This window comes from Augochlora pura, chromosome 4 (assembly GCF_028453695.1).
Source record: "Augochlora pura isolate Apur16 chromosome 4, APUR_v2.2.1, whole genome shotgun sequence".
NCBI lineage: Eukaryota > Metazoa > Arthropoda > Insecta > Hymenoptera > Halictidae > Augochlora > Augochlora pura.
Window position 1 is genome coordinate 16,115,423 of NC_135775.1, and position 20,665 is coordinate 16,136,087.

At 30.2% G+C, this 20,665-nt stretch overlaps 1 protein-coding gene across 4 annotated transcripts; it reads right to left on the reverse strand.

Annotated features, from left to right (window-relative positions):
* Positions 1-3,897: 3,897 nt before the first annotated feature.
* On the reverse strand, positions 3,898-15,749 carry LOC144468821 (uncharacterized). Of its 4 annotated transcripts, none has more exons than XM_078178571.1 (14): positions 15,659-15,749; positions 14,670-14,785; positions 13,920-14,035; positions 13,725-13,848; positions 13,441-13,657; positions 13,088-13,366; positions 12,750-13,000; positions 12,535-12,663; positions 10,564-11,654; positions 9,588-9,923; positions 9,384-9,515; positions 9,008-9,196; positions 8,786-8,931; positions 3,898-8,077 (listed from the first exon to the last, which is right to left on the reverse strand). In XM_078178571.1, exons 2-14 carry the CDS (start codon positions 14,736-14,738, stop codon positions 7,962-7,964), a joined length of 3,195 nt encoding a protein of 1,064 aa, XP_078034697.1. In that variant the 5' UTR covers positions 14,739-14,785; positions 15,659-15,749; the 3' UTR covers positions 3,898-7,961. The 4 variants fall into 4 exon arrangements, with proteins under 4 accessions (XP_078034697.1, XP_078034699.1, XP_078034698.1 ...); XM_078178573.1 differs by lacking the exon at positions 15,659-15,749 and adding an exon at positions 15,336-15,357; XM_078178572.1 differs by lacking the exon at positions 15,659-15,749 and adding an exon at positions 15,078-15,296.
* Between the last annotated feature and the right edge of the window lie 4,916 nt (positions 15,750-20,665).

Below are 20,665 nucleotides of genomic sequence, written 5' to 3' on the forward strand. Positions count from 1 at the left end.
AATTCTCGCTCAAACATTAAGAATAAACTTTTATATAACAAGCGTATTCTGCCATTTGTGTTCCGGTCGTTACATTTATACTATTGTTCATGAAAATTTGCTTTTCATTTTTGCAATTTCTGTTAAAAATAGCTATAAATTAGTGGCGCAAAAGTGGAAGTGCTGTTGGAACTTCATTACCTGAATTAATGTTTCATTTTTATATTAACATTATGGAACGATATTATTTTTCTTTGACAGTGGAGGTTAAAACAATTGTTTAGTTAAATCTGTCTGTCCGGTTTGAAAAGTTAATGGTCTTCCGCATGACGTGTGCACAGGGTTTGATATAGACATTGACATACCAGGTTTGATTTTTTGAAATCCATCACCGTTGTAAATGTAATCGATAATGTTGATTATATATTTTACTGAACATTTTAACGAAGTTCGTTTAATGTGCAGATTCCACGAATTGTTAAAAATTTTTTCAGTATTCAAGCTGTTACAATTTCGGAAAAAAATCGTACAACTTATTTAGAAACTTGTAGTTTCAGTTTACCCAACCGCTTATTTTGTATAATCATGCTACAAGAAATCATGCTATAATCATAATTGAGAGACACAATTATGGATGTATTATTTTAAACGAAGTACTTAACAGTATAAACAAATTAGTAAAAATAGTAAACAACAACAATTTTAGGAAAGTAATCATCGTAGCCCCAAAATCTTCTTGGCTTATATTGTTTTATAAATAAGTCGGAATTTTTGACATCTACAATTTCTAACTTCTAATTCTTATTTTCATTTTCAAAATGTAATTCAATGTAAAAATATTCAAGAGACAATCATTTAAAATAGTATATTTTTTAAGATATTTTGATTAGAACATAAAAAAATTATTAAATAAAAAGATTGTGTACATAAAAAACAAAAAACAAGTTATAATTAGAAATTATTGACTAATACTAAAGAAATATAAAGGGTAAGGGGCAAGTAAGAAAGTGAAAGAAGGATTAGATAAAGTAAGGAAAAAAACGTTTCATGAACGAAATTTACCTTCGTTTGCAAATATTTGAATGTTGAATCGTCGTAAACAAACATGATGAATATATCATTTTATTTTGTCTTTACAAAATTGAACATTGATATTATAACTAAAATATGTGTAATTCTTAAAACTATTTTACAATTTAAAATTTAAATTCAATTTATTCTCTAGTTAGAATTTTACGTGACAGTTACTCCGAATTCCTGTTAACAAGGGCACTTTACAGCTAACTCCCCTCTTTTGATGAACTTAAGAAAATCGGTTGTAGAACTCAAATATCAATGTAATGTGAAATATATGGCATGTCGATACGTATTTGTTATAAACTGTTTCAATTGGTAGAAGTGAAATATCGACTCTAAGACCAATAATTAAACCGAGTTAACTTTTACACGAACAAAAGGTTTACATTTCAGGGTCCTCAATTTGGCATGACTATAGATTTTCTTCCTCTATAGTTTTTATTTTACATTATCCTAATGTACGGTACATTATTTCACATACAATTATTTTTACAATTATTTCACATATTTTTTTAACGAATGTACTTGTGTGAGAATACGAAACACGATCAAGGTATTGAATAAATATTGGCGAAAGAACAGTTACGATCAACTCTAGATAAATCAGAAATTATAAGGGCATGATATAAATAAGATAGAAATCAACTGACAGTGACGATAGAATTTGTGCACTTTTATATAAAATATCAAAGAAAAATTAGCGAACAGACACAGCAAAGACAGCAATAATTACCACAATCGAAATAAGAAAAGTTGACGGAAAAAGATTTGACGATAAATATGAAAAATAGTTGATGATATTTGAAAGATCAATGAATACCGTGGTAATATTTAATGCAAAATTATGGAAATAGAAGGAGACAAAAAATGTGTAAAAGTTGAAAAATATATTGTAACAAATACAATATGGATTTTACGCGTCTGTTGCAAAAATTAGTAGAACTATCCGTTGTTATAAATATCGACAATTCGTATCTTTCATAGAAATTTGCAGTCCAGTAATGAATTCAAAAAGAAAATATAAAAGTGAAAGTAAAAAGATAGGTCAGGCAGCAGGGATGAGAAAAAGTGAAAGGCTAAATGAAGAATCAGATAATGAGGAATAATGGGGGAAGATTGGATCTAGAAAAAAACCGAGAAGGTCTACAATAGGAGGAAAAATGAGATTTTATGAGAAAGGATTAATTGGAAATATTACGAAAGAAATAGTATTAGGGCTAGATTGAGATGGGTCGACATAAAAAGTGGTACAGAGCTATGGAATAGAGAAGGAGAAAATAATATCTTAGCGTCTACGTAGATAAGGCCCGTACGAGCAGGTTGTGTGAACGTGTAAATAGAAGACTGGTCGATGAAAGTTAAAAGATGCATTTTAGACAAACTAAACGAAAATGACTAACGAAATAAAGAATAGAAAATAGAATGGAAAGATGTGGAAAAGAGAGAGAAAGAAGACAACATGTAAATGACAGAAGAGTACAGTATTTTCTTCATAACTGCAAAATCTTCGGGTCTGCAGAGTTACAGTTATAGAAGACAGTACTAAATTCTTTGTAATATTTCGAATGTTGGGGAAAATAATTACATCGTGCTTGGTGCTACCTTAATCAGAAAAATAAAACGACTACTATGGTCTATCTATGATTAAGTTTAATAAAAAATAATCAAAAGTGAGAAAAATCTTTTGCCTTGCTTATATTATCTGCGAATGTAACCGACACTCAATACGTCGCTGTCACGCGTTGTTAAACGTGTTCAATACAGTTTAAATTCAAAATAATGTGAGAATTTCATCATTAAAATACGTAAAAATAATGCTCACAGCAACAATTAACAAAATTGATTACAAATAAAGAAGATAGATAAAAATATCAGTTTTTTTGAAATACCGGTTGGAGGATTCGCGCTAGTTTTGAACATGTGACTTCAATAATTTTCAAATAAACAAAAATGTATGTTCGACGCAGCTGATAGCTGGTCGGTCGTTCTATTCTTGAAATTATACAGTATTAAATGAAAAATCAAATGAAAGAAGTATTTTCGAGGTAAACAATTTGATACGAAAAAAATTGACTTAGATTTGTCACAATTCTTACATTACTATGTGTTCAAATCTGTAAAATTTAATAATTTCGGTTGGTGTCAAAAATAGCGAAATGAGAAGAACAAATTATTATACCTTGTAACAAAGAAATAATAATACATGTAAAGAGAAATAAGTGTAGAAAAATATTTGTGTACTATAGGCTCATACGGCCATACATAGTGTTAAAATTATGACAAATTATTTTCATAGAGTAATAAAACATTTTGTTATCGATTCCATGACAGGAATTGTCCAGAATTGAATTACCAAGGAATTATAAGAAATTATTAGATCAATTAATTTGTCATGCATATCGAAATAGAAAGTAATTTAATTTTTTGAAAGAATTAAAAAGTTTACTTCCAAATCACAAACAATCATATAAAAAAATAGGAAAAATTACACGTTATCAATATACGAATAAAACATTCGGTTTTTAATTACATTATTATTTTTCTTCGACACATATCTCGTGATTTCATCGCAGAATATACTTTCGAAGACATTCTAGTTAATTATCTAAATCCGTTCAATCGAGTCCCAGGCACAGTCCTACTTTTTTGTCGAACCCCATATTTTCAGTTACATTCGTCAAATAAAGTTCAATTTTATGAGCACGTGTAATTATTTATACGTCCCTAAGTTGAAATCTGACTATGCTGTAGTAAACCCTTGTAAACGTGACAATCACGAGACATAGATTTTTGGGAATAAAATCATTATTAAAAATGTTATTCACAGTATTCACTTGAACATCCAGTTTTCGATATTTTAATATCCCCCGATGAATTTTCATAAGTAAACGTTTATTGTCGCATAACGTAACGTATGTTCGTATTTCTTTTGATTATGTCAAGTATGAATATGTTTGCCAGAAATTCACACGTCGAATACAACTGATTCACATCGAATACAATTCTTTTATAATTTGGAAAATAAAACTTGAACCGGAATCTCTAACTTATTTTAAAATACGTAATCTCGTTACAAAAGAATGTCCGTTTATAGTTAAGTATTCTCTACACTTCAGTAGCTGATAAGAGCATTCGAGCACGGTACGCTCGTATAATAGAGCATTTTTGACAGTATCGGATATTCAGACTTGCGGTTGGAACGTTCCATAAAATAAGTGGATCTATGTTACTAATTCTTAAACTTCTTGAATTGCTATCGCAGCCGGTTAATCAATGTTAGCACCTTGTGGAATATAAAACGCTAATGTCAAGCAACTAATAATTAGTGACAGTTTCCTATCCATTGTATAATCGAAATATTCTACATATAATGCTTCAATAGTTGACCGCTGGCCATACTTTAGGAACTGTTCATCTACCTTATACCATATTGTATCCCTACCCACAGACGAAAGGAACGAAAAGTATAATGGAAGCTCTGAGACAATCATATCCAAATGTATACCTATTTTAATGCTAAATATATCTCGATAATTAATTGCTTACCATCTGATTTTATATAACGTTTATATGTTGCCCTCATTTCATTAGGCGTAAATTAAATTTGAATAACATTTTCACAAACGTAATACAATCATTGTTTTCGTTAACTTATACTTACACCATTACTAGCTCATATGAATATATCAAAAGTACATCGTACGCAAAAGGACCTTTGTTCGGCCCAGGTTCCAATGAAGATCATGGATCAACATTGTGTCCCATTTTGATAGTAAAATTCGACGACTTTGGAGTCTTTAAGTTTCATGACACATTATGAAGTGCGCTTCAATTAAAAAATATTCATTTTTCTACAATATTGAATTTCGAAATTGCAATTATTAGGTATGCCATGAGTTCTTATCCAGTTAATTTAATACTTTATAAGAACCATTTCTTGGGGAATTGTCACGATATTGTAGAATATTGAAAAATGCCGACAGAAATAACTGTATGATCAGTGCATTGGTTTATGAAGCTTATACATATATGTACATAAATGTTTCATCACTGCCAAGAAAACAAAGCCATTATCAGCGTTTGATTCGGTAACAGTCTTCATAATTATAACATTCTACGTATAAAATGAACGTGTTCTTGTATTAAACATGAAAAAGATGTCACCACAAAAATGTTATGTATTCGTCAAATGTCATGCTATATGTTATGATTTTAGATAATGACATGCAGGAACTAATCAGATCTAATAAGAAACAAAATTCTGATCGGCATACATACATGACTCTGATCGCAAATGTATTAATTTCCTTGACTGTATGATGATACAAATGAATTAAAAAAGAGAAGTTTATCGACTTGGATGCACATATAAAGTAAATAGATATAAATGTAAGATATGTTTAGGGAGTAGTAATTCAGAAACACTTGCCTTCTTATTCTTATAAAAATGCTAAATACTATCTGGTATAAAATTATTCTGTATTAAAATTAATAATATTCGTATTATTTCATTGTAATCATTATATGAACAGTTAAAATCAAATCCTGACTAATTATAATTTGCCATTATGCATTGAATTCCATTTTTGTCAGGCGATTATAATCATTGGTATTGGCTAGGGTTAACAAATGCACACGAAGAAGAAAAAAGGAAAGGTTCCCGTGCCCAACTGGCTTATTTAAACATGAATGGATATTTAGACAAAGATTAATTGAATGCAGAAAAACAGATGCACGTATAGTAACTATATTACTGACATTAATTACCGTAAGAGTGAATTATTGTGTTACTACTTTCTATAGAAAATTTTTGTTAAGGATGTAATATTATAAGTAAACGACATTCAGGTAAAAAATGACAGTTTAATCATCGATTTAAAATATATAATTAAGTAGCGAGCTGTAATTTGTGGACAGGGAGTATGAATACGAATATGAAATCAAATCTAAAGCTGAAAATATAACAAAATGTCGCAAACTAGATATAAATACATGTGTAATGTGCCATGCATTTAGTTTCACATACTAGAAATAGCTGAACCATTCTTAGAAAAATTATAATAAATAATCTTTTACTGTAGACGTAAAGTAGGTAAGTGTATTATTAATTTTGTTTTCGCTTAATTGATTTCATATTGACACAAGAATATTTGACTGACTGTATACGTATCCTGGTGTTATTGTGTGTTACATGTGTACAGTGGTATCCGGTTAGTAATTATATTCTATTTGCAACAAACTCTTTGACTGCTGTTTATCTGATTAAATAAACTTCAAATTGTTATTCCTACACTCTATCCCTCATTCTCATATCACTATTTATCGCTAAAAACTATTCAAATTTTAACAAGCTAAAGAAAGAAAATAGTTAATATTTGTAGAATTCGGTTACCTTATAAATAAGGTCGCCATAAAAAATGTTAAACTTGCAACCACTAAACGAACACCACTGTATTTAGTACACACAACGTTATTGATGCACAGCATCTTTGAAGTAGTGAAATACATTTACTTTCCTATATGAAAGTTTCGTTTTAAACAATATACACAGGGCCCAAATTTAATCTTTCCACACAATTATATTTGAAACTATTAGTGATTTAATAAAATGTTTCAGTAAAAACTTGCTTAATCCATTAGCGAGCTTTGCGGTTTTATTTAGAGTGAAAATACAACCAACATCTCAAGTACACATTAATTTTCTAAGTGATACGGTGCGATGCATTTACAATAATCTATATATGTATATATATCATTGTATCAATCTAACACATAGGGATAAAAACATATACTTGAGCCTTGTTCAATTTAGCTCTAAAATAATAGTTCTACTACACACTGCAAGAACATTATTTGGTACACAACCTATTCTAGTTTTAATTATTCATATTATTTTTATATTTATTTAAATATGATGTATGGTTCTCCGAAAATAACATAAAACATTTTCAAATGTCATGATTATTTATAAAATTGTCTCTGTAAATCATGGAATGAAATCCAATTAATCAGAATATGATTTACAAAAAACGACTTGAGTTCAATGAAACAAATAGCGACTTTCTTGGAATCTTTTCAAGAGGACTTATAAAATAATATACTCGTAGTTAATAAAAATCGACGTACACAGTTTTCAACTCTGAGAAGATATCTTAAACACTCTAATTAACAGTTCTAGAATAGTCTCTCCACAATGTCTGCTGTTTTTATCTACAATCTAAGATTCTAAAACCATTTATAACAATCAAACAGAATTAATTTAGATGGACGTCTACTGCATTTTTCAAGTGTACTATATTTCTTCTATATATAAATAATTATATCTGAAACATTGTATTAAATAATTAGCAATTTTGAAGATAACAATGTGAAAGATTAAGATGGTTACCCTCTAGTATGTATATATATTTATATCTCATTCATACAGAACACTTTTGAAATACAATTTATTTCTGTTTGAAAAACTTATGTTTTTTGTGGTTGCATAATTAATGTGGTAATGACTTCAATAACTTATTACTATAAATGAGGAGAAACTTTGAATTAATGATATTACAATTATACACTGTTAACTAACCAGACTTTCATACAGAATGAAATTTAATACTTCCATTATTATCGAAAATATCGTAGACTTAAGTGAGATATCCTGTACAATTTAATAATGTTGATGTCGATTACTTCGAAATATGAAGCTGTCACGTTCTATATTCCTTTACAAATACCATAAAATCATTGCAATGGTAATGCATATTCTACAATAATCACGTCATAATTCTCACTACATATCGGACTGGTAAAAAATACCAGCACATTATTTTGCTTATTTTTGCATTGGATATAATCATTAATGACATCTGTACTAAATTTTAAATTACATTTACAACTAATAAGTAGTACATATGTCAAACCTTCCTTTTGCGTAATTTAGCTTTTGCTTCTTTTAATAAAAGATCGAACGTGTTATCTTCATTCATTGGTGGTAAGTGCCCACTGCCAGGGGAACCACTTGCCATGCCATCTGTTAAAAGCAAAATACAATTAAATTTATGCTATTTCTCATATCCTTGACACAAACCCAATAATACTGAATTGCAATTGCATGCATCATATTGATTGTAATTAAATACATCTATAAAAAGATTGCAGTCTTATCAATTACACAATCCAACAAATTTTAACATATTTCTGTTGAACACAAATTTGAAAATCATTCCTCGTCGTTTATCACATTCCACGATATGAAATACTATGTAATATATGAAATATTCTGTACATTTGTCTAAAAAAAAAAACACCATCATATTGTGAATAACAAATGTGGAGTTCCATTTAAACAAAATTACTTTGGCTTTGATATATTCTATTATTCTCAGCGACTTTTGCGATAATATTTTCTTTAAAACTACTTAACTATTATATTCGCTGATTGTTAATAAAAATAGTAACTGAAAAAATGTAGAACATAAGTGTCTAAATTTCACAATTATGATGATTATTACTACCTTAATTGCATATATATGCAAAAGCTACTTAATAGAACTTCTACCTTGGAAAATAACAAATTTATCCAAATAAAAATCTTTAGATTTCTTTGGTAACAGAAAACAAACCTTAGATATATGCATCACTGATTAAACCAATGAATTACTTTCTACATATGGCCTCGGTATAATATTCACGTGTAAATGAATTATATTTTAAATTCAATATAAATAAAACTCCTTACCAAGATCAGCATATTTCACTTTACAAAATGCTCGGCGTCCTCCAAAACACAAATCATATCTAGGTAAAGATGGATCATCGTTACCATGTTCGACAGCTTCATATGCATCATTTTTGTAAGCAAACGTTACAAAACCATAATTATCCCTACGATGAAACGCAGTTATTAGAGATTTCATTGTATTTGTTTACATTAAGGAATAAATGGGACTAAAATATTTACCCATGTTCACGGAAATGTACGCTAATATCTACAACAGGTCCAAAGGATTCGAATCTTCTTCGTAAATCAGTTTTCGAAATTCCTTCTTCTAATCGTCCAACATAAATTACCCGTCGTTCTTCTACTTGTCTTTGCTTTTCTCTATCGTACCAGGCATCGTATGCTTTGTGGTAAGAACTCGACGGAGATCTAATACAATTAAAACTGTACTGATAATCTAAGTCTTAATAGTTTATTAAACGAGTTTAACAATCGTATTTAAATAACGTTATTGATATGACCGAATGTTAGTATGAAGCATAATAAATTGATGAATTTCAAAATACTGCGCTTTTCTAGACTTATTGAATTAAAAGGCCTTTAGTATAATATGCACCTTCTCCAGTCCCTATAACTGTAACTGTTTGATGAGCGTGGTCTGTGTCTATCGTAACTTTTGTGATAGCGCCTTTCTTTTCTTCGTCGTTCTGGCCATTTGCTTCTACCAAAATTAGAACGAGTTGAAGATCTATAAAGCAGATTTCAGAAACCTTTAATTAAAGAATTTATCTTTTTTATATGGATTATGGTAAACACGTACCTTGAACAACTAGAATATCTTGAAGAACACTGAGACCTTGATCTGGACGATCTAGAACGTGATCGCGAGTATGTCGATTCTGAACTGAAAGTAGATCTAGTGTTTGAACGTGAACGAGATGACCAACTACTACTTGAACTGACAGAGCTACGCCGATGGCTTATTCTTCGATGACGAGTAATGCTGCGTTTACGAGATCTGCTTCTACTTCTACTACTTCGGCTTCTGCTTTTACTCCTACTTTTACTTTTACTTCTCGATCTAGATCGACTTGAACTAGAACTAATTCTGTGCTTCCTGTAGGATCGTTGGTTTTTGTTCACAACCTGTTTTTCTCTGAAAATAATTAAATTATTTAAAATCTTTATTTCATAATAAGAAATTTTACATCATTGAGAACTAATTCATCAATTAATCGCTGCTATTTGAATATGCACTACAGCATGATAGCTTCAATCAATCACTGCAAGCTGTATTACTGTCACAATATAATTTTGCACAACAACTTCATTAAATTTCACATTTACAAATTCTATCTATTAAAAAATAGCAAGTATCCGTATAATTTTCAGCAGTAATTTACATACATATAAATACTGGAACATATCATTTTAACTTCAGCGATGAATTTTAATCGCAAAAATATATATAAATACCGAAGAATAATATGTATAAATAATTATCTTATCCATTCATGTTTCCAAATGACAGATGTTCTTAAGCACCATAGAGAACAATTGGAAAGTCAGTATGGAAGTTTAAAAGCCCATATTTAAATAAAAAATTATCACTGTACATTTTTCCATAAAAACTGGTAAAAAAATGAGAAACACAAAAACGGTTTAAGTGTGACAATGAGGATTAACATGACAAAAATTTATCTCAATTGTTATCATTGAAATCGTATATTGAAATCGCTTAAATTATGCATACACATCATTTTAAACTATTGGAAAATGTTTATAATATTATTTACCTCTTTTCCTCATCCCTATCGTCAACATCAATTAAAGTTTTTGGAGGAAATTCAAACACAGTTTCATAGGTTTGTATTCCCACGTCGCAAGTTGTTGGTTTGGGGTGAACTTTTTCTTCATCTACATCTCCTTTTGGCTTTAAAATCGATACAATCTCTCTTTCAGACCAATTAAGACTACCGAAGTCGTCTTTAATAGGTTCGGTTGTTGTAGAAACATGATGAATATATACCAATGTCATAGGTTGTATTGGTGAATTTGTTCTACTATTATCACTACGATTTTGCTCTCTTCTACTTCTGTATTCTGCTAAATTCAATTTTTTGCGGGGTGGCTTTCTATCTTCTTCTTGTGTAAGTTTCTCGTCAGTATTTTGGATAATAATACATTGTTTCTGATCATTTGAATCATTATTAATAATTACTGCATTTTCACAAGTGTTACTTATTACAACACTTGACGGTTGCACATTAAGTGGTTTCTTCAGTACAGAAATCATTTGTTTTGTTTTCTGAACCTCTCCATTCATGCATTTTGTTTTATTTAAAGCACCACGTTGCAATTGCAAAATACTTGTTGCTAAAGCTGAACGTATTTTTATTTCAGGTGTTGAATGACTTGAAGACTCATTTCGGCATTGGTTAATAGAATTTATCGTTTTGTTTGACACATTGACACATTGAGAACTTTCTGTTTCTTGTAGACTTTCAACTTCAATCTGTTGTTTTGTACATGTGTTTACTTGAACACTGTTAAACACTGCAGTCCCTACTTGTTCTTCACGATCACGATTTATTTCATTTAATTCTGATATACCATCTTTCTTTGCACTACTCTCAATGCAGAGTCCCCTTTGCTGCATTAAAATTTTGTTTTCATTACGTACTATTGTTGATTTTGTAACCATGACGTGACATTCGGTTCCTTGTCGATCACCATCTTTAACTGGCGTCGTCTTTTCACTGTCACTTGATTGCTTTTCATATTCACTATTGCTATCACTCATGGATGAAGTAGCGCTAGTACAATAATCATGATCCAATTGAACTAGTCCACCGTCAACAGTTCTAGTTTTAGTATTATTTGTTACCTATTATAATGAAATAAATAGTTATTAAACTTCATGTGAAATTAACTTCCCCATGTGCTACAGAAATGAAAAAAGAGTAATAGCTTTACTTTTATAAACTACATACATTAATACCTGATAGGACTACTGTAATAAACAGATAGTTCCACCTTTGATTAATTTGAGTAAATCAACAAAATGCAATTAAAAAAACTATTCGATATTCAATATTCATTATACTAAAAATAAGATCTACATCTTTTCACTGCCCTAATGAGTATAATTGAAACATTAGAACCGCCGTCTTTTTGTACCAAAGTAAAACAAAAATGATTGATGATTATAAAGATTAGTTAGAGGATATACATGTGAGTGCAAGGATTACGAAATATATATAGAATTAATAATGTTCCATTCTTATGATAAAATATGAAAAGTTGTAATAAACATGTTATATTATTTAATACAAAACCACTGTTCTTATTAATAGATTTTAACTAATTTTTTTAATCACATTTCATTTTATGAAATAAAATATAAGAGAAAATACGTAAAATAGGAGCTATGTTCTCGTTGTTACAAATCCTTAAATTTTTATAAAATGTATGGAGATTATTATTTCAAAATCAAACTGAAAGTATCAACAAAACTTAATAACTATTGTTTCAGTATTAATACATTGATGATATCATTAAAGCTTAATGAATCAAGTAAATCAAATACATCTTTATGTTTCCTAAATAAATATAAGTTTAATTTATTCTACAAAAGAAAAACAAGTATTGTATTTTTTGCTTAAAAGTTGAAATACTAATTTTGTTATGATCAGCAAACGTTGTTTAGTCTTAAAATACAAAGATGAATTTAAATTTTATAAACATATAATCACAATTATACTCACTATTTTTAAAAGCTTATTTCGAGAAAGTGTGGCAGCAGCATCTTGCATACGGGTTCCATTAGTACGAGCATTACTCTGTATACTTGGCATTGTTGGTATTATTGAAATAAGTTTCTTACGTCCAGATGTCTATCATAAATTCCCCACATTATTAATGAGTATTTATTTTAAACAAAAATGTATTTCACGAAAAGGTTATATTTTCGTATATTCACCTTTATCTTTTCTATTACTTCTTTGGATAGCGCATTTCTAATATTCTTATGAAAACTCGAAACTTGTGATAATGACTTTTTAGAAGTAGCGGATCCAGGTTCCTTAATAAGTTGCTGTTTTTTAGAACAGTTTAAACTTGGATCTTGATCAGAATCTGTATTACTTTTGCTAGATGAATCAGACGATACTATACTATTTTCGGAAGCTTCAAATTTTTCTAGTAAACTTTCAACACTTCCAGCTTCCAGGACTAATAATAATTATAAATTCATTATAGTACATTCTTACAAGTTCATTGATCTCAATTATCTTAAAATACTGCAAGTTGATTTATTACCTGCTAATTGATTTGTATGAGATTTATTGTTATGATTACTACTTTTCATATCTTTATTTGGAATTACAGTCTTTTCTTTTTTTCTCTTCTTTTGTTTTGTTAGCATATTTGCAGTGATATTAATTCCTATACTGTCAGACTTAGGTATATTCTTTTTTACCTTGCTTTGACTGCTTTTAGAGTATAAATAACCTTGTTTATATTCTACATCTAGGCGTTTATCACAACTTTTAATAGCATCAGCTATTTTGTGATATGGATTCTGTTCTACTAAATTCTCTAAAAAATATAAAATTATATTATAAAGGCAAAAATAATTTTGAAAGTAAAATAATAATTGAATATAAATAAACCTGTATTTTTATTACTACTGCTTGGTTCATGTATATGTTTACTGTTCTGAAGACATTCTCTCTTCAGTTCCACTTGTTTTGCTTTATAGCATTCAGGTTCTAAGGTCTGTGCCACCTGTTCATCTTGAAATACAGTTTCTGAATTGCAAATACTTTTCCTATCAGTATTATTCATATTTAACCCTATGATATCCATATATTCATCAATGTCACTGGTCTGAAAAAGGAATTTTGTGAAATCTTTCTATAAATAGCACATAATGTAGCTAAAAAATTAGTAAGACCTGCAAGTATCCAATATGTTCTTGCCAGTCTGTAAGAACTTTTGCAAAATCTTCCTTAATATTATCCATTTTAGATATAGTGGGAATTTCTGCAATTGACATTTCTTCCACATCTTCTGTGCGTCTAAAATACATTCAATTTCTTAATGTCATTTGTTCTTGAAATATAAGCCAAGAGAAAACGACTTTACTTACTCATGTTCATTACTCCATAAACTATCAGAATTTGCAATATCAAGATGGGTTTCCATATAATCGAAATCATTTTCTACTATGTGCATTAATAAATCTTGCGGTTTTTCCATCAAATGCTACAAAGAAGCAATATATTTCATTGCATTATAATTATAATCTTATTAATTTATTACAAATATCTCCTCTTAATTAAAATTATTTCATTCTTTCATTATTTCAATGATTACGATTAGTCAAAGAAATATAAAATATATGTATATTTAACAATTCTATGGTTCAATTGACATTTTAAAGCTTTTAAACCACATCATTCCAATTATGTACACATCAATTTTATTAATACTATAGAAATTATACAAACAGTAAATGAATATGTATTATACCTATTTAAAAAAAATTGTATTACTATATAATTTTTAATACAGATGTGATCAAATATAAAATGTATTTTTAACTATGTACTATATGAAAAATTGAAGAAACCGTTCAATTGTATTCTAGTATTAATTATTTCATAAAAGAACAATGCACTCAAGAAGATTGTTCAAACTAATCTGATAAAAGTGTCTAAATTATAAGTATCTAATGAAGTGATTAAAATAGTACTTAATATATTAAATATTTATTTTTATAAGTTTATATTATTAACATTGACATTAAAAATGATTACATTTATAAACAAAACCATAACCGTTCTATCTACAAACATCAAACTATTTGGTTTTGATGAAAATATAATAAACACACTACCTGTTCCAGAGGCAATGAAAAATCCGAAAAGTGTTCTTCATCATGAAAATTTAAAAATCCTGTTTCCATGATACAACTTCAAGCGTTTACTCAATTGGTTATCCTGTATTATCAGCCTGTAATTGTAAATGTACAAAAACAATAAGAAGAAAATTTGTCAAAGTGATATGAAGCGGCCACGCGTTTCTTTAAGGTTATGTTCGAAACAATGGTAATGTGACACAAATCTCGGTATACAGGTATTGAAATTAATACTGCCTACAAATTATCATTTAATTTCTAAACATTTATGCACTATCGAAGACCCCATGACTAAAGTTAGATGTATTTTAATGTAAAACTTGAAATTTATCCACATTACTCACTACAAATGTGAAAATGCCAAAGACCGACAAAGACATGAGATACCGTTATTTTATTGGATTGTAAGAAAAGAACTTGTCGCATAACCACAATCTGACAGGCGCGATACAATGTAACGTTCTGACAAAGGTTTAGTTTACAAAATTATTTTTGATGTTAACAGTTTTTATACTATTTTAAATGCACATGTCGAGTTTGTTCTTATAGGGACAATTCACGCCTGCACGCGACACACATATACTTGTGCATACACAGATTACACTATGTGCACGTGTATCCAACACGTGTGTAAAGAAAGCATACTCATATATAGTTGCTACACACGCCACGCCTCCAAATATTTTAATGAATTGTTCAAAACCATAGACCATAGTAGGACAACAATCAATATATTTTTCAACTATTTTAGAGACATTATGAATCGTATTATATTATTCTTTGACAGATTTTTTGTACAATGCCACGCAACGTGAGCAGCATGTGTCACTGGACATATGTCGGTCGACAGATAATTGAATATGTAGACGATTATTTTCATATAGAAGTAAAGTTTGTTCATGCAATCTTGAAAATTGATAGAATCACAAACAATTGTTATATGTATAACTTAATATTGTTGTACTTACTTAACATATACAAGCATCCGCATCACACGTGATCGACACGTTTATACATACTTTTCCCGGTTTCTTCACACCACGCGTACTGTTATACACATGGAAAACGCGCACGCGTCTTACACTATTTCTTTGTACATCAACGTACGCATAAACCACAGATGAAAAATTTACCAGATGTGAAACTTCAGTATATCCTTCAACTTCCACTGCACGAAGGTAGTCTCAGAACTGGCAGTCCAGTGTAGGCATGCGATGTAATTACGTTCCACGACGCATGCGCAGCGCGTCTATCGGGTGAACAATGCAAAACCTTTCACCCGGTGGACAAACCTGGTAAGCTCTAATTATGGTTGACCTGTCTCTTTCTAATGAATACAGATTGGTTGATGTTTGTTTCTCTCATTTTTCTCAATACGCACTTTCAATAATACAATACTGTCTAATATATATTTAACTACATATTACTATCAATTATAAACATCTTTATGCATAAAATATAATAAATGACGTTATTACTATTGTGTATACCTTATTTTAAAAATCTTTTTCATATTAAATTAGAGTAAATAATAATAAATAAATAAAATTACATATAAGAAGAAAATTAATAGAAAAATTGGACACAGGTACGGGGTCTTGAGACTTATTTGATCGAACCTGAATTAGAGTGAGACAGATCGACCACAATTTGGGTTTCTCTTTGACTAAACATTGTCTACATATTCAGCAATAGCAATAACAAATTTCCAGGTATACTGATTGCTATTTATGGAAGCCTGCAAATTGCTGGAAATAAATCTTGTGAAAGAGCTTTGCTATTGGTTGAAACAATGTCAACGAATCTGGTAAAATTTCAGGTATGATCTGCGCTTGCTTTTTGACGTCTCGTGGGACTTCTTTCCAGCTCTACATAGTTACAGTGATCCAGAAGGATTCAGAAAGCGGTAACGAAATTTTAATATAAATTTCTCTTGCACAAATTGTTGTTTTACCGTAGAATTTAATAAAGATATTCATGCTTATATCAGCACATCTACGGTTATTTGTATGAAAGATACAACTGTTTTGACTCAAAGCGGAAACAATCAGTTATAATAACTAATCTTAATCTAATTTGACTAGAAAAACGTATCGATATACACTGACGACCATATACTTCAGACCACTTGAAAAACGATGCATATAACTTTTTCAAAACTCGACTACATGATTTGAATTGTTTTTAGATGATAGGAAGATTAGTCTATTTAGAAAACGTGTTATGTAGATTTTGGTAATTTATATGTATACTAACAAGCTACAAGCGTCAGAAAATTTTAAAAAACTGCAGATTTTTGGCAATTATTTGTCGAAATTTTAAAAAATTGTAACACAACTACAATCTTCCCGACGAAAATAAGTTATAATGAAAAAAGCATTTGTTAAATCTCCATTATAAGCTTAGATTAAAAATTGAAAAGACAATATTTTTTATCATTCTAAGCAATAGCAAAATTAGAGAAAGCATTTTAGTCATTGCCTAGTAGAGTAGTTTCTCTAAAAATACGTATTTCTAATCCATGGATACTCGAATACTTAAAAAAAACGTTTTATTGATGAACAAATTTTATTCAATAATCTCGAAGAAATCTTCGACTAACTTTTGGCAGCTGGAATAAAAAGTAGCCGAGCATCGGACCCCGTATTCACAATTCACGAATGAATTGTAAAGGTTTTTGTGATGAAAATGATTCTTCAATAATATTATAATTTGTTCATAACATCTCTTATTTGCGCGTATCAAATGCGCACGTGTCGTATTCAACTGCATATTCGTCCTATGTATTTAAGTGTACGTATACAATGCACATCATAAACAATCATGATCATAATTGTAAAACTATATATTTCAATCAAAACTTGAAGATGGCATTTAAAGAATGGAAGAAATTCAGAAGAGTCAATATTCGGGAGCAGTATTTTTCAGTTTTAGCTAAAAACGCACCATAGCAACCTATTTATCTATTTTGAATAGCATAAGTAAAACCTTGAGGGGAATTACCTCACAAGGGAGAACTGTCGCAGTCAAAATGATCGGAAGCAGGGGTGCTAGAAATTTTTCTAGACGTAGAGATAATATGACACCACATAGCCTCATATGAGATTACATACACAACATCACCTTACCCAGGAAAATTTACTATAGCGTTCATCTGCTCTCTACTAATACTATGTTATCACTATCTCTAACATGTTTTCCCTACTTCTGACAATTTGTGATAACCCTGGCCAGAACACTGTAAATATGGTACGCTAACTTGTTATGCAGACTGTACACCGTGTGGTGAATTCTGATACCAATTATGCGAAACAACGCTACAACTTTAAATTGTAAATTAAAACTGTACAAAGGGTGATATCCTTCCAAAATGAAGCACGGAAGAACAGCGGTATTCACCTAATTGTCACGGTGTTCTTGTACACCAAAGCAACATATAACAATTCGCTTAAAGATTCATTTATATGTAGAGTAATTCCTGGTCTCCTACAGGTTTCTATGTATACATGCTCCCGCGTTTTCCGACTCAAAAGCTTCTTGCAAATGCTGACCGTCGCGTCATTCGCTACCTACCTGCGTTTCAGAACCTTTTACGACCCCACCAAATACTCCGCGTACCTGACCAGGTCTTATGGCAAAAAAACATGAATGTTGTATTAAAAAGCTATTCCTTTGAAGTTCCCTATCACCCTCGAGTATAATAAAACTAATAAAAGATACGTATTATTTTTCAATGTAATCGATTATTAGTAAAAAGATCTTGCGACAAAGATATGAAAATATAAAATCTTCTTACAATCATACAAAAAAGTATTTAATTTGCATTCGATACTGATCCCAGATGCGCAGTATGCATTGCTGTAACTGGCCAACAACCCACTTCTGCACGGTAGATCTGCTGAGGCAACTAATTATAAACTGCTCATGTGCCTTTATCGCTTGAATCGTTGTTCCTACTACTGTACTTGGTACGGTAAACTGAACCGTTCGAATAATACAGTAGAATTAGTCTTTCAATACTACTACTATATAAAATTTAAAAGGGGAGAGTTCGATTTAGAACAGAAGTGTCCAAAGTTCTAGCTGCTATAATTTAGTTGAAGGATACGACTGAAACGGTGGCCAATATAATCGCTACCTGCGTAAGGAAGGACGGTGCAAAGGGAAGTCCCTACCAGATAGGATAACTGAACTTTGTTAATGACCCACCTTACCATTTGCCATTTCAGATTCACATTTCTAACAAAACGATTGATTTTATAGTACTTGCGACTGTTTGGCGCTTATAAAAGAAATACATATTTCATATTATAACTGATACGAATGAAAGAAATTAAGTATGGCACCTAATAGACATTCAGCCTTACGTTAGGGTTTATAGGAACACAGGATTATAGCCACCCAATGACTTGCTATGGTCAAGTGTCAAAAATAAAATTCGTAATTCCGGGTTTCTTTGCTAAAGCTCAACCTAGCTTCGTTGTGTAAATTATATGACACATAAAAAAAAAGACAGAAATAGGCAAACATTTTTTTTGTTAACTTCATTTGTCAGTTCACGAAAAAAAAATTTGTTTATGTATAGTATAATTTGGTCTGCAATCTAACAAAGTTTTATTAAAATCATTTTCAGTTTCGAGAGCCTGTCCTGATTACACATTTTAGGATCGTTAGGACAGGCTCCATATACTTGCAATTCCATATTATACTAACTATAACCATAGTATACCATCAATGACCATGTAAGGAAAAGTATCAAATCAGCACCGTTTAAACGTCACAGTTTAAAGTTACATATTGGTCAGTAAAACCTGCATGTTTCTTAGACATTATCTCCTGCGCTATTACGATACAGCGTGCACCATCAAATCAATTTCAAAAATCCTAGGTAATGACGTTGGAAGAGAAATTAAGAATCTTTCTTTTCCCAATACTCTATGCAGTACATGTAGAATCATAGCCACAGAAAAATATAATCGTTAAATATTTTACGACCTCCATGCCCTATCATCAAATACAATATATTGATAGGAAAATATGAATATTCATGTTAAAAACATATCTCACATTCCACACCATACTTTGTTTAGTTAGAGACCACGAGCACACATCACAGAAAACACGTTGTAACACATTCTAGAAGGCTGGTATTGCTTGTATGTATGTAATTATTATATTAAATTTTGTATGTTATTACAAATCGACTATCTATTAACGTTAAACCACATCTAAATTACACAAATGGCAACGAGCTTTGTAATAGTTAGTTATTAACAAGCAGCGGCTTATTCCATATGGAAAATCGACCAGCAGTCCAATTAGAGTCGGACTGTACCGCGCTATGATGAGTATACAATCACCTTGTGCAGTAGGATGCACAAAATAGAGTCAAATACACTTTTGCTATGCATCCTGTTCTTACGCTACGTACTATAAGTAAGAAAAGTTATAATCAATTATAGTTCATCGTTACATGTATGTGAATAATTATAATTAATTATAACTCGTAACAACCGAAAATTTACGGAATAAAATTACTTAGAGTCAATGTAAGAATACGTAATACTATGCTAAATTGAAGGTCAAATTATCTTTCACTTACAACGAACTTCTCATCATCTAACTTAAATCATTTAAGATTTATTTTACAAAAATTGCGTAACCTTACTACACTCATGTTATATTTCAGCGAGTCTCAAAAAACAGAAGACTTCGTCATACTTTTGGACTGAATTGTATGAAACATGTGTAGAACGTAAGTTTACCTTCCGCGATTAAAATTTATTATTAATAGTTTTTAGAGTGACATAATACTGTATTTTACTGTAATTCCATAATATAAAGTAATTCGCCTATCTTAATGACTCGATAAGGTATTCTCATAAGGTACTCGCTATACTGGAGGCAAAATGTGTGAACCAAAAATCATATGCTCCCAACGGAAACACGTCAAGATCGTTCTTTTTATGGAGAAG